The sequence below is a fragment of the Ambystoma mexicanum genome, chromosome 14, assembly GCF_040938575.1.
Source record: "Ambystoma mexicanum isolate Mex_15411 chromosome 14, UKY_AmexF1_1, whole genome shotgun sequence".
In the NCBI taxonomy this organism is placed as follows: Eukaryota; Metazoa; Chordata; class Amphibia; order Caudata; family Ambystomatidae; genus Ambystoma; species Ambystoma mexicanum.
Window position 1 is genome coordinate 419,956,602 of NC_090940.1, and position 27,993 is coordinate 419,984,594.

The 27,993-nt window shown below is 41.1% G+C and overlaps 1 protein-coding gene across 1 annotated transcript in view; it reads right to left on the reverse strand.

The window, feature by feature from the left end:
* Positions 1-11,253: 11,253 nt before the first annotated feature.
* The window catches only part of GCH1 (GTP cyclohydrolase 1), a 578,380-nt gene continuing 561,640 nt past the window's right edge, over positions 11,254-27,993 (reverse strand). The window contains exon 6 of the mRNA XM_069637593.1: positions 11,254-27,972. Coding sequence (XP_069493694.1) covers positions 27,846-27,972 — 127 coding nt within the window. The 3' untranslated portion in view covers positions 11,254-27,845. The remainder of the gene's footprint in view (positions 27,973-27,993) is intronic.

A 27,993-nucleotide genomic window follows, 5' to 3' on the forward strand; every position in this document is an offset into this window, starting at 1 on the left:
TGTATTGCATCCTTTTTATAATCAGCAGTGGCACTTGGGTTCAGACTGCACTACAAAGCTTATTCATAGCAGATTCTACTGGCAACGCCTTGCTGCCGATGTGGGCAGGTATTGCACAGTATTGCAAATTCTGTGTTCAGTGCATCACTTACAAAACTATCAGTTGACAAGCAGCTTCCCTATAGCACGTACAGAGTTCAGGGCCTACGAGCCTGGTGTGTATTGGATTCATGACAGTGGGATTGGTCAGTAAAAGGATACTAAATATTCTGGTGATCACTGACCAATTCACATGCTATATCCAAGCTTACCCATCAAAAGATCAGAAAATGTCTACTGCTGCTGCATTATGGTGGTTCTGCACTCTTGCATTCAGATGAAGGCCTTTCTGGGCCGGGATCAGGCTTTTACCTCATAATCGGCATGGATTTTCATGCTGGTGCAAATGTTGGAGATCCCTATGGGGTCCACCTACTTTATGCACCAGCATAAAGCAAGCAGACATAGTGATACATTGTAAACGCTACCTGACAGCCTTGCATGCAAGCATGTTGGGCAGCGTTTAATTGTAATTCTGAGCCCCGCTTGCCAATGTGAGCTTGGCAAGCAGTGCCCACAACTAAAATAAAACGATGCTTGGCATGCCAGTCAGAGTTTATTTACTTTGCACAGCGAGTGCAAATGTGCAGGGCAAAATACTCTATACACACGTGTACAGTACCTTTTGCCCTGCACTTTTGTACTCCGCTTTGCAAATGATGAAAATCTGGCAGTGGGAACATGGATACGCCCAAGTGCAAACCTACCAGGTCCCTGCTGTCAAATTATGCACAGGAGCAACATAGGCTCCTCAATTTATTTTACAACTCAAATCTTCCCTGGTCTCATCTCAGCTTATTACTAACACCACTTTGTCCACAATCTTTGTGAATAATATAACTTAGCCATCAATACCCCCTTTCTGTCAATCCTACATCCTGGTTGTCCCACTCCGCCCACCTAACCCCTATTACCTTGAAGGCTTATCACTTGCATATATGCTCTTTAAGAATCAAAGCAACATTTTTGGCTTCCTTTCATTAGAACCCACTGATTTCATTGTACGAGTTCCAGTTTGCTACATTCCGCTGCAGCATCTGCCACCTCTGACAGCCTGAGTGGCCACGGTGGAGGTGTTGCACTTATTTGTAAAAATACTCTCACTTTCAAACATTCCCCCCACCCCATGTCCCCCATTTGGCATTATTCTATTATCCGTTTCATGGAATGTGTCTTCCTCCCTACTCTGGGTTATCGTCTAATGACCCCTCAGTCTCACTCTTCTTTGTGCTGAAGCACTAGTCCCCCACCCCACCCTTTTGTACACTCATCATAGTTCTAGATGATTTTCATATTTGGGCTGATCTCCACTCTCTTCCTGCTTCTCAATCTTAACTGGCGAATTTCAATGCCTTTGGGCTACTACAATTAGTCTTTGGACCTAATTACTCTGCCGGGCATACCCTCAACCCAGTTCTAGGCTCCCCATATCTTGCCTCTGTCATGACCCTCTCCCCTTACCTGGGCAGATCACTCCATTATCCCCTTCTTGTTTCCACCCCCACCAACCTTTTTCTACTTCAGTCTGTCACAAATCCTGGCTCCGTCAATGGAATTAACTATTTATTAACTCTATCAATTATTATTATTATTATTTTTTTATTTATTAGCACTTTGGTTTTTCCAAACATAAAAAAAGAAAGGAAATAAACCTTTGGCTATTCAGTTTATAAAATGTCCATGTAGCTCAAACCGACCACTCATGGCAAACAGTTACTGAACAGGCACTTATCTGACAGCTGCTTCATCGTGCAAGGTACAGCAAGATAACATAACTAAAAGGCTCTGGATAGGCCGAACAAGCTGCCATTATATTTGTTCATCCATAGGTCTTTCTCACTTTGTTCTGATAGTGAATACCTGTACACCCTAATTTCCAACTTTGCCATTATATTAGTCTACTGTTCTCGTTTCCTTTGCACTTTCCGTCGTTATGGTTGCAATTTTCTCAAAGATTTTCACCGTAAATGTTCTCACTGCAAGGTTAATTGGCATTTTTTCACCTTCAAGGAGAATTCACCACCAAATTTCTGTGTCTCTCAGGCGATATTTTTCCCAGATGTCTCCAAGATAGAGCTGTCTTTCATGGCGCAGCGAAGTAGTTGTTTTCTCTACACGGCCATAGATTGAGGCAGAATCTTAAATAGGAAGTTTGCAGGAACCATTTAGGGAAAATTAACAGGTAGTTTGGCAGTCTATTCAGTTTGCAGGGTTTGGACCAAAAATCTTCATGATCATGGTACCTCTGTACTTCTTCCTGTGTCTGAATCCAGTCATGTTCAAATATTTTTTTCTTCACTCCATCAGGATTTTTTAGTAAGGATTCTGATTCGTTCATGTTTCCTAAAATCACTTGGCAAATTGTGGCCCATTCAGTTAATGTGGGCTCGTTATGGTTTTCCATGGCTTTCTTCAGAACTTTGAATCCACCAATTGAGGTTTCATCTATACATTTTCTGTAGAAGAGGATTATTTTCCACTCTGCTATTGCTTTTAGTGATGTTAAAGCCAATTCTCTTGGTATGATCTGAATCAGGTAACTTTTGGGCAATTGAAGTGTACTCCTCCAGAATATTCCTTCTAGTAACGACCATGTTTTGACAGGCAGAAGGAAAGAGGTTTCCGCCCCATAGACTAAAATCGGAACGACTTTAGCTCTATAGAAGGCCACCACCGGAGCCAGTGAGAATCTACAGAATCGTTTAAAGATTTTTGCTTGGGCTGCCAGGTTTTTTAACCTTGTTTTTGATTTCAGTTATTCTTGGTTCCTCGTTTCTGTCGTTGTTAAGACAGACACCCAGGTAAGTTAATGAGGTGATTTCTAGGATGTTCTTGTTGTTTAGCATCCATCCTTTTTTTGTGCTGTTTTTCTCCCTGGTTGGTTTGCCAAATGTTAGGATTCTAGGTTTTTCTGGATTGATAATCATGCTGTTCATGTTGACATAGTTCTGTACTGCTGGCAGCTGATGTTGGAGGCCTATCAGGGTTTGATCAATCAGAACTATGTGATCCGCATAAATAAGTCTTCCTACCGGAACTCCTGCTATGTTTGGCAGGAAGATTCTTGCTTGTGCAAAGGTGTCTTCAATATCCGATGTAAAGAGATTATATATTTCCGGCGCCAACGGGCACCCTTGTTAATGTTGGTGACTATCTTTTCAGACAGCAAGCCTTTTCTATTTAGTCTCACCTTGACTGATGTATTCTCGGATAGCTCTTTAATGTTGTTAAGAATAACTTCCGGGCAATTCCACTTTGTTAACTTTTCCCAAGCTCTGGTCTTTTGATCATGTCAAAAGCCTTTGATAGGTCAATAAAGGCCACATAAAATGTCACTCTGTTGTTTCTTAATGTTTTGGCTTAAACAGTTTAATATGAAGATGTTCAAGGGAGTTCCCCCACCCTTTACGAAGCCTGACTGCCATTGGTCTCTATGTCTTGATGATTCAACCCATTTGATTAGCACTTTTAGCAGTATAGAGGCAAAGATCTTTACTGCCACGTCCAATAAAGCTATCTGCCTGTAGTTTTCCAGGATAGTTCTCAGACCTTTTTTGAAGATCGGGACCACTACGCTTTCCTTCCAAGAAATCGGGACGTTACCAGATTTTAGGACATACTTGAAAGAGTTAATGTAGAACTTTTGCCCATTCTTCTGGATCAGTTTTTAGTTCACGTTAGTCATCCTATCAGGGCCAGGAGCTCTCGAATGTTTTGATTTTTTGATATTTTTCAATGTTACTGTATCTATGTCTAAGAGACTTTGATCTTCTCTTCTCCTGGCCAGAGTATTAGATGTCGAGAGAGCCGGCTCTTGCAGGGGTTTATATTACATGCACCATTGGCTTTCCGAAATTGGGTTAGCTATTAATGCATCTTGTGGTGTTTCCTTTTCATTTAGTAGAGCCTAGCTACCCGTCGTATTTCTTTGGCAGATGGACGATAGCATTTGTTGCGAGTCATGATTTAGCATTGTCTTCTTGTGTATTTTTAACCAATTATGGTATTTTTGCTTGATTTTTCGAATCTCGACTGATCTAGTAGTCAGTTTACTTTTGTTTAATTGTTTTTTACTTTTGTTTAATTGTTTAAGGTGTTTCCTTAAAATTAATTTCTTTAAAACAATTGCCCTATCATATACATGTCGATAAGACATTGTTGGTTTGGTTGAGCCAGAGTTGGCGGTGGTCTGGAAGATGTTAAGCAACGTTAGATAATCAATAGTCTGCAAAGGATTTTGTTGTTGCATTTGTGTAATCATGGTCGTTAAATTGTTAGTCAAAACTGGGATCTTTGTAGGTTGGATTTTTAACCTATTTCTTCCTGGGTTGATTATCAGATTGTGACTATAAAATTGTAGTTTATTTTTATTGGTCAGGTTAATACATGTTAGCTTCATCAGATTATGATCACTTGATTCCGTAGTTGTTACTTCTAATTTCTCAATGGACCTTGACATATTAGTTGAAACCGTAACATAATTCAATATTGCGTCAGATTGTTCTCCGTGCCAGGTCGACTTTCCTGGAATGTCCCCGTTTGTAATCCCATTTAGGATTATGCAATCCCGTGATTGCATTGCCATTCTCCATTCTAACCCTTGTTTTTGTTTGGGTGTGGGTGTCACTGATTCATCCCTGATTGTGTTGTTAGTTTTGTCTAGGCAAGTACAATTGAGGTCTCCAACTATTATTATTAAGGGACCTGGCCATTTTTCTCTTTGTTGGTCGATTAGGCTCAGGATGTCCCTTGAAAGGGAGCTATTTTTATTGCTCCCTGGAGTCCAATATATGTTTATTAGCAGTAAGATCTTGTCTTGGGTTGTCACATGGGCTTTTGGTAACTGTATCAACAGAATCTGTATCTAGGGTGACAGATTCCATGTGCTCAGCCCCGTCCATTTTAAATCGTCCTTGATTGCTATAAGTAGCCCTGCCATGGGTCTTCCTTTTAACCCTTTCACGGCTTGGTTTACAAAGACACAGTATCCTTCCATCATCAGGGTCTCTCTTAGCCATGTTTCTTGAAGACATAAGACTTCTAAGGCTTCCTTTGCAAATTCATTCTTCGTTAGGAAGTGGCTAAATCCCCTGGTATTCCAAGTTATAAGTGTCCATTCATTCTTTTTGGTTTCCTTTAAACATTGTTTTTTTATTTTTTCCGCAGCCAGTTTGGCCAGCCAATTCCATCTTGCCTGTTCTTCATCCAAGGTCTGAGGCACCTGAGGCTGATCCATCGCTTTTTTATGGCACTCATAGGCTTCCTGAAAGTGTGATTTCCTTGTTTGATTTCCAAGTTCTTTCTCTACCACTTCGCTTTGTACGATTCTTTTTTTCATTTAAATCAAAGCCTGTGGTCCTCAATGTCTGCGCCTCCACCAAAAGAAGTTGATACACTACTTGTGATGCAATATAGATTTGTACTCTATCCATATGTGTTTTGTCAGGAAATTCTATTAGTGCAACATCAGTTGAACTGATTGGACTGAGTGCGGGGACCCCTAGCACGTTGGGACAATTTAAAAACAGCCCGTCATTTAGGTGTAGGATTCTTTCAAGGGATAGCAGTCCGCCTTTCTCTACGTCGATCTGCATAGAACTGGCAGGCCTGGGCAGGAAAGGCGGGTGGACTTCCAGTCCATTATTTGACTCCTTTTCCAGTATGATTGTCTTGATGACTTTCTCTGTGTTGGGCTTGTCTGTGATTCGTATCCTCTAAATTTAGCACTGCCGTGAACTGGTTGGCCCCCAGGTTAAGTGCTGGTGTCACGTTTTGTTTTGTTCTGCCCGTACTCAAATTTGTGTCCAGTTCTTCACCTTGTTTAATTTCCCTTGTTTTAGTTTTACCTGTTCTGTTTGGCTTATGCATCAAGATCTTGTTCGGTTTTGGATTATGTTTAGGGGATACTCTTTTGTTTGTCTGTTATTCCAATCGATCTTCCTTCTCTGCCCCTACGTTATCTTCTTCTGATTGCTCACTTTCAGTCTCTGAGGAATACTCATGTGCCTGGCCACTTTCTGGTGTCCCACCCGCCTCTTCTGATATTGAGTATATTGACATCTCCATTATGTCTATCTCCGAGTTGTCCTTCAAATGTGGGACGTCAGGGTCCACTCTTGTTTTATCTGGAGTACTTATGCTGTTCCCACTTCTTTGTGTGTTAACAGGTTTTGCACAACTGCTTTCTTTGGGCGTTGCCAAGCTTTTGATAAATGCTTTGCATTTGTTTGATTTGCGTGCCCTTTCTTGAGTTTTTATTTTTTATTTTTTGTCAGCTGTGGCGCCCGGGTCGGCTTTAATTTCCATTTCACCCTCCCCGCTGTCTTCTCCCTCGCCGGCATTGTTATTTTGTTCGAAACAATCTTAACTTTTTTTGTAAATATTTCACATATTTTTGGTTCGCTGTTTCCCTTTGTTACGGGCTCTTTGTCATTACTTGGCTCTTGCTCTATGATGGCCGCTTTAGTTGGACTTTTTCTTTTGCTAAGAGCTTGTTTTGATTTCTGATGGGGCAGGTTAGCGTCTTGGGCTTTGGAGTTCTTATTCATAACATTACTGTCAAGATTTGCGGGATTATTTGCTCTGCTTGTATTTCTGGGTTTCTTTCGTTTTCCACCTCTGTCTCCTCGGTCACTGAATCATCAGGTTTTTCAGGGTTATTTTGGATTCCCTCTTTTGTCGGCTCCTGTGTTGCCATTGGTATGGTCTCCCCTCTCAATGGTAGATGACTCATTATATCCTTCTTGTGTGCCCTCCATGTCTGTATTTGGAATCACGGGGTTGGATGACCCCCCTACCGATTCTCTTCTCAAGGTCTTCCATCTATCTCTCTTTTCCTCCATGATTGGTTCCAAGATGGTTTGCAAGAGTTGGGAGATTTTGTGTTCGACATTATCCATGTTATTTTGTAATGCGGTAATCAAACCCTCAATAAAGATTATCGTTGAATGTATCATAGCCAGGAGAGTGGTATGATCTTTCAGTGTTTTGGTTGAATCTTCGTGCATCTTCATAAACAGGGCTAGGATTGCGGCCATTGTTGATACCATATGAAAGTTGTCTTTTTCAGATCGTGTTAGCCGCTGTCCATCACTTCTAGGGCTGTCGATCTTTAACGGGGACTTTATATTTGTTGATGGCAATTGTACCGGCAAGTTTGTGTCCTGTGTCCCTGGTGATTGCATAGTTTGTGACGTTTGTTTTTTTGTTTTTTCAAGAATCGTTAGTGTAGATGTTTCCGCAGTTTACATCAATCATAAAGGGACACTGCGTTTCATCAATGTTTGGCGCTGACCCCCGGTCGGGCATGATTACTGGGATGTCGGTTTGTTCCAGGGGTGGAGCATCCTCACCCGTCTTGGCCACCCCCACCATATGTCCCAATAAGCTGGTAATAGGAGATTGTGGGAAGGTCAGACTCCCCTTGTTCAAATGGTCCCTCGACACAGGATTAGTTTCCCCCAACATCGTATTAAGTTTCACCTTACCCCTCATGGCGCCCGGGAGACAGGCACTTTTCTTATTTTCTTCTTCTCCCCTTCGGCGTCTAATTCCGGTCTCTCTGCAGCACTGTTATTTTAAATAGTTCCCCCGCTCCCCGCACCTCCAGCAACAGCAAAACAGCGCCACAGAAAGCGTCTGCCCTTTTCACCTTCCGGGCTTCTCGCTGCAAGGGATTTGTATCCGGGTTAAATACTGCACCTCCTGGTGGGCGGGTCTCTCCACCTGCAGCTTTTTTTAAAGTGGCAGTAGTCAGTATGTAAGTGAACACTGTAAGCTACGAGCACCGCACATGTTTTTTAATCTGTTTCGAGTTCAGTTCGAATTCAATTAGGTCCAGTACCTCCAGCAATAGCAAAACAGCTTCACAGAAAGCGCCCACCCTTTTCACCTTCCGGGCTTCTCTCTCATTTATGCCTTGGCCACCAATACCTTTCCCACTACTCCTTCTGACCTTGACTCTGCTTTCAACACTTTCACACTCTGGATCTCTTTGGCAGTAGATTCTCTTATTCCGTTCAAAACGTCTTCCCTGAGACCCAAACCTTCCAAGTGGTTCACCCCAACCATCACTAGAGAAAATAAATCTTACTAAGTCATCAGAACATTAGTGGTGCTTTACTTGCAGTGAGCAAGACAAACACTCTTACCGCCAACAACTCAAAACATATTTTTAAAAAGCCATTGGCTACACAAAAAAGTCTACAACTCACGCATTGACATAGCAACAAATTGGAAAAATACATCTTTGTGAATCTCACCTGGAAATGGACCTCTGCTTTCGGGTCACTCCAGATGATGCTGAACATGAGAACAATCTAAAATATCCACCTGTTTCTTGGGGATGAAGTGCAGGCACCAGTTCTAAACTGTGATGAAAGTAAAAATCATTTTGAATACCAGAAAAGGGTGAGGAATAACAAGCCTGGTAGAAGCCATGCCCCCTCCAGAAAGAAAGCTCCCTTAAACTGTCCAGGGAAAAAAGCACATGCAGACTAAGGAAGTGGCAGCAGGAGAAGTTGAGTTGTTTGAAGAACTGAATGCTCCACATTGGTTATCGATGCCCCAGTATTCATCTGCTTCTATTGAAGGTGGAGCACACACGGGTGGACACTAAAGAACAATCCTGTTCTGCTAGAAGTTGAAGAAACTCTTAAACCGACTGATCACTGGGAGAATGATGACATAGCCCACCATACCACTAAGCCGCCTAGACCTTCTCATAGGGAGGTGGGAGCAGGTAAAAAGGTAACTCATAGGCCGGATTGCACATACACCAACATCGATCTATGACCCTGAGAAACACCAATGTGCTGATACAAAAGTTTTCCTAAACTATTTTAATATACCATAAACATGTACATACATAAAATAATCCTCCAGTTACACCTCCATTCCATAGCGTCAACAGATTCCATGATTACAGTCATGTTTTCACTAAAATCGATAGTTCTAAAAATATTGCTATGATTTGTCAGTTAAATCCCCAATTCTGAAACTATGATTCCAAATAGGCTAATGCGTGTTTCACACAGTAAATGCTCTAATGCAGCGCACAATGGATGCTTCTTCAGGGCTATGTAGAACCAAAAATAACATGGAATCAGTAATTTAATTATCAACCTCGCCCTATACTGTGTTGTCAGATTTGTATATTGTATACATATTTTACCCATTCTGTTGTCACTCAGGGGCTGTGGGAGGGAACTGGCTGTGCATTGCCAGACTGTGGAATTGGGACATGTGATAAGTGAAGGGTGGAAGGTTTTGAATAAATCTGAACCACTGGCACTGCTCTGGGCAACCGTCCACAACACCATTTGTAGCCTGTCTGCGCGAATGCAAAAGGGATCCAGCCACATGCAAATCAGTCAGGTACTGCCACCAATGGGAGCAGCCCAGCCCGAACTGCTAGGCCATTTCCCCTCTCCACAGAAACACAATCAAGACAATCAACCCCAGACAGGTTTGTGCTGAGGAACACGCTCACTGACAGGACAGGAGACCCATATTGGCTGCCAGGAAACAGACAGCAATGAGGTCCATTAATCGCAACAACAGTCAAAACACCCAGCACCTAGAGACGCTGTCATAGTTTTGCCATATGGACGGTCACCTTGACTCCTGAGTGGGATGTTTTGGTAAGCGAAATACTAAAGACATCAACCTTAATCAATGAAGGGCCAAGCTTTCAACTTACCAGGCCATTCTCCGTTGACACAACCTTCTCCGCTGCATCTACCATCCAAGAGGCAACCCCATCATATTTACCACTGTAGGGGGCTGCTAAGAGCAGCACTCCTCCATTTGCAGCTGCAGTCTCTTTTGGGGTCAGATTCCAGCCCATTGACCCTCCTTTCTCATCGTGTACGTGATTGGCTAATCATATGAGCCTTTTGCCTTGTATCTCCTGATGAAGACGTTGTTCAATATACATTCTACATCAAAACCGGTTGAGTTTACTCTCCAGGGATGTGGTCCATACAACATCTTTCTTCTCAGATCCACCCTTGCGATAGATTGTTTTAACTATTTCTATTGTTGTATGTTAATCAATTTCTAAACATTACAATAACCAGACGGGATGTGGGGAATGTGTATCCCACTCCCGATTGTTAATCAATTGTGTCATTTTTAGCTATTGTTGTTCAGTTGAATGTCACTATGAATGATGTATGGTCTGAATGCTGCACTATGAATGGTTGTGATGATGGACTAATTTTAGCAATGTGTTATGTTTACCCGTGTTGTAGTGTTATGTGATATAATGGTGTTTTCTAAAGTAATGTGTCATTAATTGACTCTTCTGTATATTTTCTGTATCATGGCAAATAAAATTTGAGACATTTTTGTAAGCAACATTTTTGCTCTCTGGACATTTTTCCAGACTTGTGTTTTACAATAATACTCTGGTCCAGGGTACAGAGTCTTTCTGCTTCTTTCTGCTTTTGCAAAGCCAACTGTAAACAGGCCAACGTTCCCTTGGGGTTCCATAAACAGCTTTTGGCAGAATGCAAATGGCCATTACAAGTGTTTTTAAGTGGTTAGCATATCTTCACCCATTTTAAATAACACCTTCTATCTCATGTTGTTTGCCTCAGTGTGGCCTCTAATTAAGGATTAGAAAGGCACCATATATTACTGTAGGATTCATGCATTGTGTACAGGGGTTAGGAGAACAGAAGCCAGAGAGGGTCTTCGTAATGGTTTCCTAAAAAGGCACACTATAGAGCTGTACAAATACAACATCTTCTTTAAGCACAGTTACCCACTTACTTAAGAGTGATTACGTTGTGCGAAATTGCTTCATGCTGCCAGTAAACTATCATTTACTTTTTAATAGGGATCCCAGAGGTATTGGCTAGCACCTCATCTGGCGGCCCAGCCACTCGCTTGAATGGACACTGAGCATAGTTCAGCCCTCCCACACTCAATGCAGGATTCTACTTACGGCCGCATTATAGTGTGTTCACAGATCCAGATACACAGTACAAGAAGGTTTTACTCTGGAATCCTGAATGGCTGTAAACAACCCTGCAGACGGTGGTCTGCAGCCAGTGCTACCCACTTCACACACAATATTCGCATCAGCTCAATCCACACTCCTGGCCCAGCGCTATACAGACCGCCACCAAATAAAATTAACAACGATACTTTGATCAAATCTAAATACTTTAATGCTTTTTGAAAAGAATTGACTTCAGAAATTAACATTCTACATTTACATAAATTACATATAAATAAAAATAAAGCTACTTATAAATCAGATACATTGCTTTTTAAAAATCGAAGGCCACATGGATGATGTACAAATACAATACCAGGTACACTGGACATAATCAAGGCCAAGGAGACATATAAACTGGAATGTATTATGCTGGTGGATGAGAACTTTTAGGGAGACAGTGAACAGGTTCACACAATTCATATCTGGGTTCTGTAAATAATAACTTAAAACAAATATGAATTCCCACGCGCTCATTATTGTTTCTGGAACGCTTCAGTCACTTGCTGTTTGTCTGCACAAGTTATTAGTTAGTTGACGATACATAGTTCAATTGAGATTTCCTATACTGTATTTCAGTGTATTACAGACACATTTGTTCTAAATCTTTGGTCTCCCCTAACCCTAGTTATACAATAATTCAAAGAAGAAAAAAAAGAGATGAATAGTGCTTTTTTAAGCATTGTAAAATTTACCAAAACACCTGAACTGTTTTGTTTTAAATAAAAGTATGATTACAAATATTTGTAATGTTAAACTTCTATTAAAAGACAGGCAATGTTTTTATAACCTCACATTTGAAATACTGCAGCACCCAAATCACAAGTGCCAGGCATGAACAAACGGAGCAATGGGCAGGCAGGCAGGGTTGCACATTTACTATCTCTTGCACAGCTGTGTTCCCGTTTTAGGTCTGTAAAAGTCCCATATGTTCAAGGCAAACATGAAACAACTTTTTTCAAACCTGACATTTAATCGTTTTAGTTCTCAAAATGTTTTGCTTCCGCCTGCCCAAATAAATGACTTATCCATCCTATTCCTTGATCAGCTGTCATGATGCCCGGCCATTTATTTATTCAGCCATCACAAAATCACAGACTTACTGCTACTGAAAAATGACTCCGCCATTACTATTGGGGTGGTGCAAACATGTGCTTTCAATCGCGACCGCAATAGGCCCCGGAGAAGTCGAGGTCCAACTCATTATTAGGAAATGTAATCAATCCCCTGAGGTCCCAGCCTACAGGGGGACACATCACTGGCAGTGAAGTTATTTTTATAGTCTGTGACTGCAAGAGGAAACGGGTTGGACAATATATCACTTATTCTAGAAAACAATCCTTGTAGTTTTCCTGCCCATTGGGCTTCCGAAAGCAACCGAAACACCACGATATGGTTAGCATTAACAGGGGACATCAGCGCTTAAACGTCATAACATGTGGCAGGAGGCACTATACAAATACAAGATAACGTAACATACAGGGGTGAATTACGTATTCCTCGGCCACTTTATGCCTGAGAAATGTTCATCTTTGGGAAAAATGCAGGTTTCTAACAAGAGGCACACAGGAGGTCATCTCACACTGAAAATAAATATATTTCATGAATCAGATAGCAACAGCTCAACTAAAGAGGAATTCAAATTCAAGTGGTGTGGTAATCTAAAAAGCCTCATTTCACGTACACTCATGTTAGGCAGTCAACAAATGATAACGATGGGAGATGGTAAAGGTCACTGTGGCTTCATCAGTTCTCGGCAACGCCTCCATTGTTAATACAGTACTACAAGACGTTCAGATAACACACCTACTTTCTGCACTTACACAACAAGTGACGTTTGACACAAATAACATGTATATTGGAAAAGACCAAACACTGCCACAATTACTTCATGGACTCACACTTTCAAAGACAAGAACACTACACAACTAGGCTGTCAAAAGTAGGCTTGCGGGTAACACCAGAGAGGTTCTGACTGGGCGAGGTTTAATAGAAAGTTATCTACGGTGTCTCCTTTTGTGTTTGAGTTGCACATGTTTCTGAGTTATACTTCAAGCAATCAAACATAATTAGAACATAGGAACATTTCGAGAGCCCTAGAAGAAAAAGAAGGGAAACATGATTTGAAAATCACACATTTTTCGGAATGTTGAAAGCAGGGCACCCAATCAGATCCCTAAGAACTCAGTCCATAACTGCTGGTATAGGCCTCCTTCTGGAATCTCCCACAGAACACCGGTCACTCAAATCACGGACATGAGGGGAGGAGTAACATCCTGAGTGAAGGAGAAGGAGGATGGGAAGAGAAGAAGGGTTTACGGCATAGGCACCTTTAGGTGTTAATAGCATTACGGACCACAAAGCTGGTCAATAATGCCAGACATTGTTCCTTAGCCTCTTCTGTGCCCTCACTTGTCGCTCAGTCAGCTGAGAGTCAGCTCTACAGTTAATCAAACACCAGTAGCAATTAACACAAAGTCAATCAACAAGATTTCTGTTTCCAAGGAGAGATAACTCTGCAGTAGTGCTGGCTATTCCTTAGACTTCTTTTTTAGAGAGAGGACTGTGTAATAGTCACGTGGACATTCCATGGAGGAGTCCAACTATCATGTAGTGCTTAGGTATTTTAAGAAAATAGTACAAAATAGTACACAACTACTTCATTTCCAATACATCATTGTTTGAGTTCAGGAAATATAATTTCCAGTGATTGTGCCCTGCTCTCTTTGAGGTACAGTTAGTTTACTGAGGCATAAGCATGACCTTTTTTATCTAATTTCGTTTAGCTGACTTTCCTCCCAATATTTTTCCTGACAGGTGGCCTTTGATGAATAGCAGCCTGCTGGGAAATAGCCAATGCTTAATTTGTAAGAAAATAAGTGTCAGGGCCCAAATATTTTCCAACACGCTTGCGACACTGTGGGCAGGGAGTTCCCCACCATTGCTGCACCACCCACAGCTACAGCCCACAATGTCGGCACATTTGGGGTTAAACTACAACTCGCACTTGCTTATTGGGGTTCATGGATGCTCTGGCTATCATTACTTCATAATCAATCTGAGCCTGAGACAATAATTGCAATGGCTCAGGAATAAGTGCCAGGGCTGAGCCCTGGCAAACACCCCCACAAATTAAGTCCTGGAAATAGCACATGGGATAATCGCATGTGCCTAAGAACATATAGGAAGTGGCTGGAAGGGAAAGATAAAGAAGGGGATGAGGGTGTGGTTGCGAGTATGAGGGAAACATGGTGGCTTTGATGCAGAGGGGAGGGTGTTGGGAGTCATGGGTTAGGGGTGGAGTCGTGGGAAGAGACAGAGCAGGGCTTTGAGAGAGACCCACAGTATTCACTGCTCAAGCCCAGGGAGATGGGTATGAGGGGATTGCGCTGAGGAGTGAACAGGAGTCATGGAGGTGTCCTCTGTATTAGAGGCGGAGGGGGAACAGCCACAAGTTGGACATCTTCCCATAGCATCAAAGCTGGGCAAGGGACACCGGGTTTCAGCAGAACTGGCCTGCAGGAAGATGAAGATCCTCTAATTGCCATTTGAAATACTGAGAAATTAATCTACTAGAATCCTTCACTATATGTTGCTGAGGTGCAGTGTACTCTTATACAACCGTAGATTCATCTTGAATCCCAACGGATCACTTCCAGCAAGAAATAGCTAAAACAATTGGAAATAACATCAATACTTTGAACTGCTCACCCCTTCTGCCATAACAGTACATCATTCTTGAGTTTAGTCACGTGAACATCTAGGGCTTGCTCTGGAGATTGACATGAGGGCCGTTGTTTTGGGGGTTACATCTAAATCTAAAACCCCAGTAACATTTCAAGCACATGTAATGGTGGCTAAAAATACCAATGCTGACAGTAAAATTTGCAAAGTACTGACTGAAATCCGTGGCCTATCCCAAATTGTTTCTTTTATGCCCTTGAGGTGATCTAGTGAGATGGACAAGTGCAGAGAGCGGGCATTAAGAGCTGTTAGCATATCATGTCACATTAACTGTATGGAGATCTGGGGTCTGTGTGCCAACCAGCCCTCTCTAATGAGAAGAGCCACAGACTTGCTAAAGGACTCGTTGGGCATGGCAAATGAAAAAAATCTATTGCCTTTACTCCAAGGTAGAGCATTTGGATAGAACAAGTATTAAGCTGGTGGGGAGGTATCCGGTCTATTATGAATTGATCATTTCAGCAGAGGACAATCCAGGCCTAATTTTGTTGATCACCAACAATATGCTAGCCTTGAACCCTGGTGGAGGGAATGAAAATGGGGTGCAGTGCCACCCCAGAGCAGATGGAAAGACAGGCCCTCTGTGTGCATGGAAATAGCAGATTATGAATCAAGACTACTAGAGGCTCGGAGTATGCTCCAAAGGAAAATACATGGATGTGCAGCCTTCAAGACTAGAGATTCTGAGTCTGATCCAAAGGAAAACTGAGGTGACTGGAAATCAGTTGTGCTGCGAGATAGGTTGTTTGCGAACACCTAAATCCCATTGGACACAAAAGAACAAGTACCCTCCTCCTCAATTCTACACCTACCCCCCCACGGTACATAGGGTCACGGTACAACCAAATGGTGAAGGTTGTAACGCAGGCACCCAAAATGGGATCTGGTAAACTTGAACCAACAGTCTCAGACATTTTCAGATGTGGCCATTTAATTAATACCAAACCTAGCTCCACTTGGAAAGCTGGGCAGCACATATTGATGGCTAGGAGAGTATGACTGGTGGGAAAAGGAATGTAAGCTCTTGGTGGGGACTGCATTGTCATTTCCTGTAGGAGCATACATATTGCCGAAGTTATTTTAAAATCATTAAGTAACAAATCATCCTAGACAGGGTTCGATCAAAGCAGTTCCTCTGGACTGTTCCTAAAGACAACAATGCAGCAGAACACTATCCGGCCTAACAATGGTATAAGTATAAAACAGAGGAGGATGTCCTTGGCCAGCGAGAGCCATACTAGGCTGTTAAATTATGGGCACCATCTTGAGCGGTTTATTGAGATCCCAGGGCAAAATGGAAGGGAATTTGTAGGTATTTTAACCATGTTCTAGTCTCAAATCCTGGAGCTGAATAGTCACACAATACACTTAGTTTCTTGCTTAACACTAATAGATTCTCGGTACTCACCTCTCTGGAAGAGATTAACTGATGTCCCTCTGCGGATGGCCCTGTGCGGTCGGGTAAAGCTGTATTATTAAAGACAAGATTGAAGAAGGTTTTAATTCTCAGCTGAGGGTACATTGCAGGCCTGGCTTCAAAATGAATGAAGTGTTCCTGGAGTTTCATCAATTTGTTCCATATATCAATGCTCCATAAGATCTGAATAGATGCAGTGGCTAATAAAAAGGATTTTCTCTGTTTTTCTACCGAGGCCGAAAAAGCCACTGGGGGTAGAAACAAGTCAGCAAAGATCCTCTAATACAATACTTGTTGTGGAACTGTGCCTGGACCTCAATTTATCTCCAATTGGTATTAATGTTTAGAATGCTTTTGGGAATACCAAACTTGGGGCTTTTCTGACATCCTTGAAGGGTTATCTTCATCAGCTCTTTGACTGAAAGCTTAAGTATAACTGTCGCCTAATTATTGGAGGTCATTTTAATAAAAATGGTTTCGGATAGGGCTAGCAATTCTTCTGCTCACAGAGAGGACCTTGCACCGGTTTTACCCCAATCTGTTCTGTTAGACTCAAGAAGTGATGCACAGGGTTTGGCATTCTTGATATATCTTCATTGTGTTGGTCTAAGAGCAGCAAATGGGCCTTTACCCTCAGATCACATTAGGAATTTCATGCACAAAAGTGGAAAAAGGCAAAACTAACATTGCTGATTATGTCGTAGTACATACATAAGAATTGTCCCACCTTTAGCACATAGAAGTACTTCCCTGTTGCAAATGTGATCATAACCCACTTAAACTCTCACACCTTTTCAATTAACACTAGAATGCCCCCTGTTCCCAGGACTGCTACAGGGAGTGTCACTCTGAATATAAGAGCTGTTAAATTAGATGAAGCTGAGTTTGTGTCTAAATCAGCTTATCTTAAAGAAATATTGCAACCAAAAGCCTTAATAATTAAGAAAACTGTTGATCTACGGATGGTTATGGTAATGTTTGATACATTATTAGAATTGATCAGAACTTCCACCTTGACAAATAGACCTTGTCAAAGGATGTCTCGCTCATGAGCTAAGCCGGGCAGATCTGATAATCACTGCAAATTAGCTAAACACTCTCTATTATATTCCTTGAAGTCTAGACCATAAGCGAATGCTACAATTGCAATAAACAAAAGGAGATTTAAGAATGTTTTTAGATCAGTTAAACTGAAGGCACAGGAAAGAGTGTGGACATAGTTAAATTATGTTATTATGGGTACAGATCACCGCAAATGTTGATCTCTTGTTGGGACTGGGCTGTCAAACGGCCATTGTTCCTCTTCTGTGCCAGTTAATACCTCTGAGTGTGACCAGGTGGCAAATTTGTCATCATTACACAGTCTTCCTAATGAAATGTTATCAGGTGCTGCATGCAAGCTGTCGACACAGAGAGGTTAATGGTACAGAGGACCATGCTTTGGAATTTACCTTCAGTCAGGTGATGGCAGTGTTATCGAATGCAACATCTCAAATCTACTAGTCACGATTATTGCCCTCTGGACATTTCTTAACACAATACTCTTACCCTATTTTGAATTCCTTTTTTAATACAATATTTAAGCATGCAACAGTCCTGGTCAGTTGAAAACAATCCACAGTGGTCCCTGGTTTTGACAAAGGGCAATCAGGGAGACGGCAAATATGGGCTTCTCCATGTTCGATGCATCCTCTAAGTGATTTGTCAGGTTACTACACGAGAACTCTTGGACGGCACTAAAGAATTCTGTTAAATTTCAGGGGTTCGGTTTGGCTTCCGTGAGGGGCTTGGCATGGTCGAACAGGCACGACTCTGCATGGTTGTCACAAGTATAGGTTTGGGTATGGACACCTGCTTTTCTGCATTAATGGACATTTCGAGAATCTTTCACTGTGCCCATAGTGCCTTTCTATAAGCTAACCTCAAGTGAGGGGTTTCCCAAACCTGATATTTAATTTTCTGTAAGAGCTTCATTCAGACTTAGAAGTCACAGTGAGCAATGGTCCTAACAGTGAATTGTCTCCACCTTATCCATCACTATGCATAGTACAAGGGTGTGTTCTTACACCCTTGTTGTTTAATCTGTAAAGTGATAAATGTGTAACTATCCAATGGCATTCCCCTCTTATTTGAAGATGAAGTATAAGAAGAACAGAGGGTTGCCGATGAAATGAAAATGTAAATTGTGGACACGATAAACAAAAATAATATCTTGCAACGAAGGGCACAGAAATGGTTCTTTATCTAATAAAAGACGGGAAGAAAAAAGATGTGTAAATATTTTGTAACTTTTAACCCTTCCTTACCACACTTACATACTAATACGAATGCCCACATAAAGATGGCGCCTAGGGAATTAGGCTAATACGAACACAATCTGCCCATACAAAGATGGCACTCAGTTTTTCTCCCTGTTGGAGAAAGACTTGGACTATATATATATATATAAGGTGCACTCGATGGCCCGCTTCATATCTAGTATCGGAGAGGCAGAGTGCAGCGTTTCGGACAAACAAGGTAAGTTCTATTTGGAACGCTTGTTTTTTCCCCTTATGTTAGCCTAACATTCAATGCTACAAGCAAAAAATGACTCCTGCATGGCGTGTGACACGCGCTAACTCCCGCTAATTGTAATGAGTTTGGGTGTCTAGTACATGATATGATATTTATAACATGCTAAATACCCATAGGTTTCTAAGTGCGGATGCAGGGATCGAACCTGTGTTGCTCCATGTCGCTTTGCTTCCAAGGCAGGCTTGTTGCCCCTGAGCTATCCTCCCGAGAGATGCTTTTGTACGCTGTGACGTGACTTTAAGTTATCACATAAGTCTGAATATTTGACTATTATATGGCAGTGCTGTAAGAAATTAACATAGGAAAATACAGAATTTGCCCAGGTTAAATATTTTAACAAGACCCTGTATTACTGTTCTGTGGTTTTTGAAAAGTTTACACAATAATAGATTGGTATAAATTATAACCAATTCATAACTCCTTCACAGATAATCCTGTAATGAAAACGGGAATTGATTGAAAAGTTCAAAATCTTCAACTGACAGAAGAGATGTTAATGAAATGTCAATAATTGATTAACTCTAAGTGAAATTATATGATGAACCCTTTCACTTAAATTAAAACACAATAAATTAAAACATGATATTAAATGTTTTTGCTTAGTAGAGAACATCAAAGAAAAGTGTCCCAGCTCCAGATAGATGGAATAAGTCTAGAGAAACAGCCCATGTCCCCCTGCACAACAATTCAGGTTAGTGTCTGACATGTTAAGAGGTATATTAAATGACCGGCACTAGTGTCTTTTTTACTATGTTCCATCAAACTAAATGGTTTTAAATGTTTCGTGTATTCTGTAGTGTCTTTGCATAAATACATCTAAAAGGGGTGCCTAGATTCAGTCGTCACACAAAAATCAACACCGTCCTGAAGAAGGCTTGTTAACAACAGTCAGAAAGCGTTGGGGAAAATGCCATATGCCATAAGGGCTGAAACACATGTCGAATACTCCAGAGGTTGCAATCAAGAGCCTATGCTACAGCTCTGCGATGCTTCAGTAGAGTCTTTAAGCATCGGTATATGTTAATGCGAAAAGGCTTCACTGCGGATTGAAAACAGGAAGCACTTTTATAACAGCAGAAAAGTACTGTATGTATAAAAATTAAGTCACATACCTTACTAACCCCACACAAATCACGGTAACATATCTGTGTGTACAAATGAATTTTGATCTTTTTGTAAAATCTGTTTTTATGTTTTTTTATATAAAAACGTTTTTGAATAAAGTATTTGTATCGAAAAAGTGCATGGCTCAATACAGTGTTAAGTAAATAAACACAGTATGAAAAGGTCAGTTGAAACCAGTGATGTGGACATAGAGGGGTGGGGGGGCAGTTTACATTTTGTATTTCTTTATTGCGTATGATCTTCCCACATTTAAACTGGTCCCCGGAGAACAAAAAACAGGGAAGTACCCATCTTTTTCACAATCCTATATAGTAAAACATTTTCTATATAGAGTAATGGAGACTTTTGTCTTGTGATTATTGCAGGTTTTGGTGGTACGAGAATTCCACCCTTCCAAAGAATAGTTAGAGGTCAGAATCAGCTCTCTGGCTTTTTAGAAAACAGGTGCCACTCTACATCAATATCAGGGTGAGCACACCTCAGTGGTAGGGGGTGTACTGATTGGGCGTTGAAGAGTGTTCTCTGTTGTACATAGATGGGTTACTTTACTAGGTTACCCAATCGGGGATAGAATCCTCTTTAAATGGGAGACTAGATTCCCCAACATGAGATGCAATTTAGCAAAATATATTATTTTCACAACTTCAGATGACCAGCATTGCCAGAATGCATTTAACCTGTTGTCACTTTTCTATTGGGCATGAATATCCAACTCCAGCTGGGCATTTTTAAAAACTGTTTGTTCTAATGTGGAGGTCATGAAGCTTGAAAGTGATTGTTATTATGTTTAAACTCATGTAGACCTGTTCTGTTTAACCCAGAATGTTTTGATAAAAAGGTGATATATTGTTATGGGGGTATAGCGTCCTTTTACCGACACCCGTTTTTACGACAGGTGTTTTGCTGCAGGGGTTTTCCTGCAGCAAAACACCCGTCGTAAAAACGGGTGTCGATAAAATGACATGGAACCGTTGTGGGGTACATCTGTTTAAATTTAATATACTGTCTGACTGTCTCTAATAACCTTATCAATGGTCTAAGACAGAAAAGCAGGTGAATCCCCAAAAAGTACATGTGATGATTATTGCATTGTGTGTAGAGTGGAGAGTCTCTAATGTTGCTGTAAAGATTAGATTATGTCGATGTATTCTGTTTTGTTCTTATTTTACTTGTTGAGTCAGCTGCTGATCAATTGAACTTTTGTGTTGATTGTGCATACTTCAAGATAAAAGGTAATAAATGGAAGATTTACCTCCTGAAGTAATTGCATGTCAATAATTGTGTCCCCTTGGATGTTCATGTTCATTATATGCCAGCAAACCCACTACCAGGCCTCCTCCAAGGCAGCGGACCACCATGAGGAGGAAAAACTGATATCACAAGGATGCATATTGCATGCACTTCCTGATGTTTTCTCTGCCCCAAACCACAGATATTTTGACATAAGCCTAGTGAGCTGTAAATGTCCCAGGTAAAAGCCCTTCTGACCACTTAAACTTATTCAGGACGCAGTAACAGCAAAACAACTTTTTTTTAAAGCTTTTTGATTTCAGGCTTTTCTGAAGACTCATCAAGGAGGGAGGGAAATAATCCTGAAGGTTCCGATTATATGAAACGTCACACATTTTGAACAATTGATGTTCAAATCAATAAACTCAAATTACAGATCCCCAAAGGATAGGGACGGCTATATGACTACTCACTTGTCAGCACAATGGTTTTCTTCCTCCTCCTTGAGATTTAGGGTTTATAATGTAAGCATATTTAGCAAAATGAAGGTCAGGGCATTGGCAGAGTAACAGCTACTGCTGCTCTGGAGAGGCACATCTTCATGTAAGATTCACCCCAGATGACACGCAGGGCGTACGTTTCCTTTCATATGTGGAGAGAACAAACAGTAGTAACACCACAGAAGTGTCTGACGCAGGAACACATGAATACTGATTTTCAAGGTTTCCTCGAGGTAGCACATAATGGAGTACCATATTGCTATAGAGAAAACTGCTGAGGAGAGAGAGAGAGAGAGAGAGAGAGAGGCCATACAATCAAGCAGAATGGAGACTGTAAACCACAGCCTTCTAGCAAGAATGGATATTTCAAAGTGGGAATTTCAATTTTTTTGACCCATGTCATGTGACAGTATCCAAGTCAGAAATAATGGTGGGAAGGAAGGATGGGGTGAAGACCATTAGACCAATTATAACACTGAATCAAGGGAGGGAATCTATCAGTTAGTGCAAATTTCAACAACTAAAGCAACCAAGTTGCCACTCAATCGGTAGTGAACGCCCAGGGGCGGAGGAAGACTGACTGCTCAAGTTGAACAACAGACAGAGAAAGCACTTCTGAATCTCATATCTTGCCTTTACTAATGCCGAATGACCACCTAATTTACAGTTCAAGACGCTGACAAACCCAAGAGGCTAGAAGTATGCCTTTGAGCACCCTGATAACTATTCAAGAGGCTGACTAAACCAGGAAACCAGGTGTATGCTCTGAGAACTGTTGAAGCCACTGATAAAGCAGAAGTAGGTGTACACCTCAGAGAGTTGATCAAGTCACTGACAAAGACATGAGGTAAAGGTAAGCTTCGGGGAGACTGTGCTTCATGCTAATGCCACAAGAGGCTAATGGTATGCCTGAGAAATACTAATGCAGCAATTGGATAATGGGAATCCTATAAGAGACTGTGCTTCATACCAATGGCACACAGGGATTGTAAGCCTTTGAGAAAGTATGCTTCATTCTAATGCTACAAGAAGTTAATACTGAGCCACTGAGAAACACTTTAAGAAAACAATGTTCCCTGACAAATAAATGAGTAGAAGAGTCCATCAAATTACCGGATGCTGGCAATGTTAGATATACCCGCAAACATATTTGTGAGAGTACTGTTAAGTTAATTAGATGAGTGGATATCTATAAATAAGATTCTTCCCTCCAACCCGATAGGATTTCAGAGTAAAGTGAGCACAATGCATAATTTGCTCGCCACCGCTATTGAATATCCCTGGAAGCGGCGCCAACTACCTGTTTATAGAGCCTTTATAGATTTCATTTTTGCGTTCGACACGATCATGAGGAACAGACTATGGAACAAAACTTGTTTCATAGAAAATTCCTCATGGCCAGTTGACCATGATCAGGTTGCTGCATGATGAGACCACTGTGATGATTAGACTGGATGCAGAAGGCCACATTATTTAATGTATATCTGGCTGACCTGGCAATAGCTCTGCAACCGGCAGCGGCATGTCTGGTGAAAATAGGTCCCCTCAAATTCGGATGGCTGTCATATGCAGACGACTTGTTAGTGTTTGATTACACTTCAAGTGGTTGGCAGTAAATGCTTGAAGCACTTGGTGAACAAGCCAGAGTAAATGGATTACAAATTAATATTTAAAACACGAAAAATAAATGTGGGAAAAGCACCAAAATGGAATGGAAATTAGATAAAAAGGTAGTTGAAGTTGTTGAATGTTACAAATATTTAGGTGTATTAGTAGACAACAAATTAAAGTGGCATCATCATTGGGAAGAAAATAAGATCAATTGCATGAAAATTACACATACTCTGAGGGTGTTCATTATCAGGTACGGGGGTTGTTCGATTAAGACAATACTACTGTTGTATAAAGCAAAAATAGTGCCATGTTTGTTATATGGAGTGGAAATCCTGGGGGCAACATTAATCATTGAAATTATAACATTTGAAACTAAGATCTTATGTACACTCCTAAGAATGCCAAAATCTCTCCCAGGTGAATATATTCTGCTTGAATTTAATCTCCAATCGATCACTGCAGTCATCAATAGCAGAATAACTCTTGGGTATGAAAGATTACAGAAACTAGGTAACAGGACAATGATGGTTGAGGCACTAGAGGCATATAGATAAATACAGAGACACAAATATCTTGGAATTATTGGAAACAAAATGGATGGATTTGAAAATTAAAATCCAACATGGCCTTGATGGGGAGAAAAGAGATGGGTTAAAACAAAGATTCAAGATTTGTACAAGGACACTGAGATAGTTCACTTGGCAACCTTAGCTATTAGTGGAATATATATTCAACACTGGATTGGTCGGGCGGACATGCCAAAATACATTGAAGCATTTCCTGATAGCACCACAATCAGAAATTATCTGCTTTTTAAATTCAATAAGTCTGAGGCGCTAGAAATCACATGAGCCTCTAGAGGGATTCCCGGCAAAGAACGATGGTGCTGATTATGCAGTGAAATGCTGATGGAATCAGCCCAACATCTTATATACTACTGCAATAGTTTAAATGCTTTGAGGACAAAATACATGAAATCGTACTGCAATCAAACCAAATGTGAAGATTTTTCTTTAATGTGGAAGCTACTAATGGATGGTAATGATGAAAACCTTATGTTTTATACTGTGACATTTTATATTTCAGTAATGGATATAATTAAGAGAATTGTCAACTTGAAAATTAAGTAGTGTGTAATGCTAGTTAATTGTAGCAATCTGTACATGACAAGCTGCAACTCTCGGTTTTATTGTTTTAATCGAAGCTGAGTTGAAATTGTATGTATATGTGTGATCATGTGGTATACACAAAGCCTTAATTGGCTATATGTATATTAAAAATAAATAAAACTTTGTTAATATTTATAAGGATCCCCTACTTTCATAGTCTAAATTAATGTTCTGGACAGATTCAGAATGATTACTACTCTGTTAGAGGGGCTTGCTCTGGCATGCTTAAAACATGTGCATACCTCCATTTTGGGCAAAACAGTGCACAGCTTCTACTATTGCTGGACACGAATACCACAGGATTCCCAGGGACTAAGCATTGTGAGTCAGGGACCACTGACACCACTTATATCCCACAAAAGATTTCAAACCAACTAGTCTCAATAACATGTAAAAACTCCTGACACTTTCAAGAGTTCAGCGGCCAAGGATTCTATTCTCACTAGTTCATTGTTGTTACAATGCAGGAGACGTAAGGCCATTCTCTGCTCTCCTGTGGCCCAAACACTTCCAAATCTGGAAAAGTCAGAGAGCATTAATTTGGACCATACTACAGCTACAGCAGAAATAAATAAAATATATTGTTAATATTGATATTATTGATAACATCTATAATAAATACATTCCACATTCACATTTGGAAGAGCCTGTACTTCTTCAATTGTGTTCAGCACTGTTAGAATAAATTCCATTGTTTCGGTCAAGGGATTGGCAATTATCACCACTTAATTTTAACATTACAGTGTACATGCTCACCCCAACTGCATGTGTATATGATAATTGTAACAATATCTCAACTTGTTGTTTTTAAAATTCTGCAAGGGTTGTTTTTTCTGAAATGAACCAGTTACAATAATCACTGTAATCCAATGAGGCTTCTGCGCATCTTGATAGCTCTGTTCAACAGAGTGCACCTGGTTTCCCTTTCCAGGAAGTGGATTCCAGATGGGATTACAATCTCAACCTTCGATATGCACATGAATGCAACGGCTTGGTGCTTCAAGGCAGCCTTATGGGTGACAGCTACTTGTGTTCATGTAGATACAACACCACTGCTTGAGATCAATAAACAGATCTCCAGGAAAATAATCCACATACATCATGTTCTCATTTCAGCTCTGTCTTGTTTGATCCTGGATTTGCATCTTCTTAGGTGCAGCATCTTCCAAAGCCCCAATGGTATGGCAGTTAAGTTGGTAGGCTATGAAATCAGGAGACCAGGGTTCCAATCCCAGATTCCTTCCTTAACACATCATGGTATTCATCGGAAATCAATGTATCTCCTTCACCATCTAAAAATGGATGTTTGTGATTATTTCGAATATGAACATTTCAAAGGCAAAAATTTCATATTCTAAATGTTCGTAATCGAAATAAGCACCCACACATCTAAATGACCTTTGTAGACCCCACTCCCCTACCTTTTGGCAGCACACGTCGCTGTGTGCCGCTGAGTCCCTGCAGTACCAGTTCCCTTTACTTCTGTGGATGGGAACCAGTGCTGCAGGGCCCTTTTCTTTTTTTGTGTGAAGACTTTGTTGTTTTGGATGTGAGGGACACCCCCGTAAAACCCTCGATTCCATTATAGTGAACAAGGGCGCGGGAGACACCCCTGGAAACCCCGCTTCCCTTGTTCGTTATAATAAAAACCGAATGGTTGAAATGTACGGCATTTTCGGCTGTACCTAATTTATGTACAGCCAAAATACGATAATTTCAACCATTCGTTTTTAAAAACTATATTTTCATGTAATTCCTCTAAAAATAGGGCAAATGCCATCAATAAGTGCTAGATAAACGTCTGGCAATTATTTGGGACCTGACTAATAGCATGCAGGTTTAAGAAGAGAATTTCTACCCACATCAGCAGAGAGTAACGTGTCGGACAAGAGGGCAGGGGTAAGGTCATAGGTCATGTATCTGTAACACAAAGGAAAATAATCCTAGGACAAAAAAGGTACAATACAGAACTTGCTACGTTAGCAGTCTAGAGGCAGTCACATCCTCCAGAAGATAAAGATCAAAGGAAAGACAATGATAAAGAATGTGGTGGTGTTTTTACAAATCCCTGTGACCCATCGTCATGACGTAAAGACAATGGGCCTCATTATGACCCTGCCGGTCCGCAAACAACGCCGCCACCGTTGTTTGCGGCCTGGCAGATTAAGAGATCTGCAGTCGGGTGGTGTCACTCCCACTAGGTCTGACCTGGCAGGAGTAACGCCACCCGCCTGCAGACGGAAATGGAAACACCAGCACCGTTATTTACAGTGCCAGTGTTTCCATGGTCCCCATCCCCGGGACTCCATGGGAATGGGGATCAACAGAATTCCGCCTCTGGAACTACCGGGTCACCGGGGTTGTAATGCCCTGGTGATTCCGGCAATCACAGAGGCAGTAATTCACTACGAGTCCGGCGGCAGCCTGCCTTACCGCCGGACCCGTAATGTGTCCCTTTTGAGTTCTTTCCCTTATTCTTTTCCTCTTTTCTTCTCTGGAGGTGGTGTTGCTGGTTATGTTCAAGTTACTTACATTTTAATGTTAATGTATTGATGGTTAGCAATTGTTAAGCTGACTCCCGATTAGCCCCGGGGAGGATTCTCTTAGCTCGGTTGGGATTGAATAAGAAAGAAAATAGAAAATGGAGATGCATTAGAACGCTTGAGCCAAAGGGGTAGATGAGATGCTTGTAATATGGAGGGTCTATGAGATATATTGATTATAAGTGGATTTATACACATCTCTGTTTCCAAAGAAAAACACAGATGTAAAAAATAAAAATCCCAGTGACCGAGTAACTTGAAGAACATTATCCCAAAGAGGAATGAGACTTCGAGTATAGGTTGGCCTCTGCCTATTAAATCCTTTTCGATTAGGCAAATCTACTAAATGTGATTTATACCTCATTAGTCCTACTAATGCCTATTGGTCTTCCACCCAACCGTGTCCTTACTCGGAGGTTCAGGCGAAGAGAACATGTGCGCCGGAAGAGAATAAAAGGCAAGAGGACATATTTGGAAATGAGTGCATGTTGAGCGTTCTAGGCTAACCTATTTCGGAAGAAGATTCTAATGCCAACCCAAGCTCATTGTAGTTTCCATTAATCATTAATAGGAAACTGCATGGGGGCAATGAATATGCAGTAGACAGCTTTTTATTTTTTACCGTCCAAAACATTCCTTACACGAGCATCTCCTTTTGAGCTTGCCACTAATAATACTAACTCACCACTTGCATTGGACACATGTAGTATCCTGCACACACTCTGACAAGACAGACACAAAAGGCTGGCCACAATGACATAAAAACACTGATAAGCAGATGTTCCCCTTTGACAGCTGGTCCATTTGTCAGATAACTGATCAGTTTTATCTTCTGATGAGTGTTAAGAACTCTTCTCGGGTTTTGGGGTCTTCCCGGAAAACTCCTAGCATTGTGCTTGTCACCGTCTTGCTGTTCATTTTCTGCACCCCTCGCATCACCATGCACATATGCCTGTCAGAATAAAAATATGAA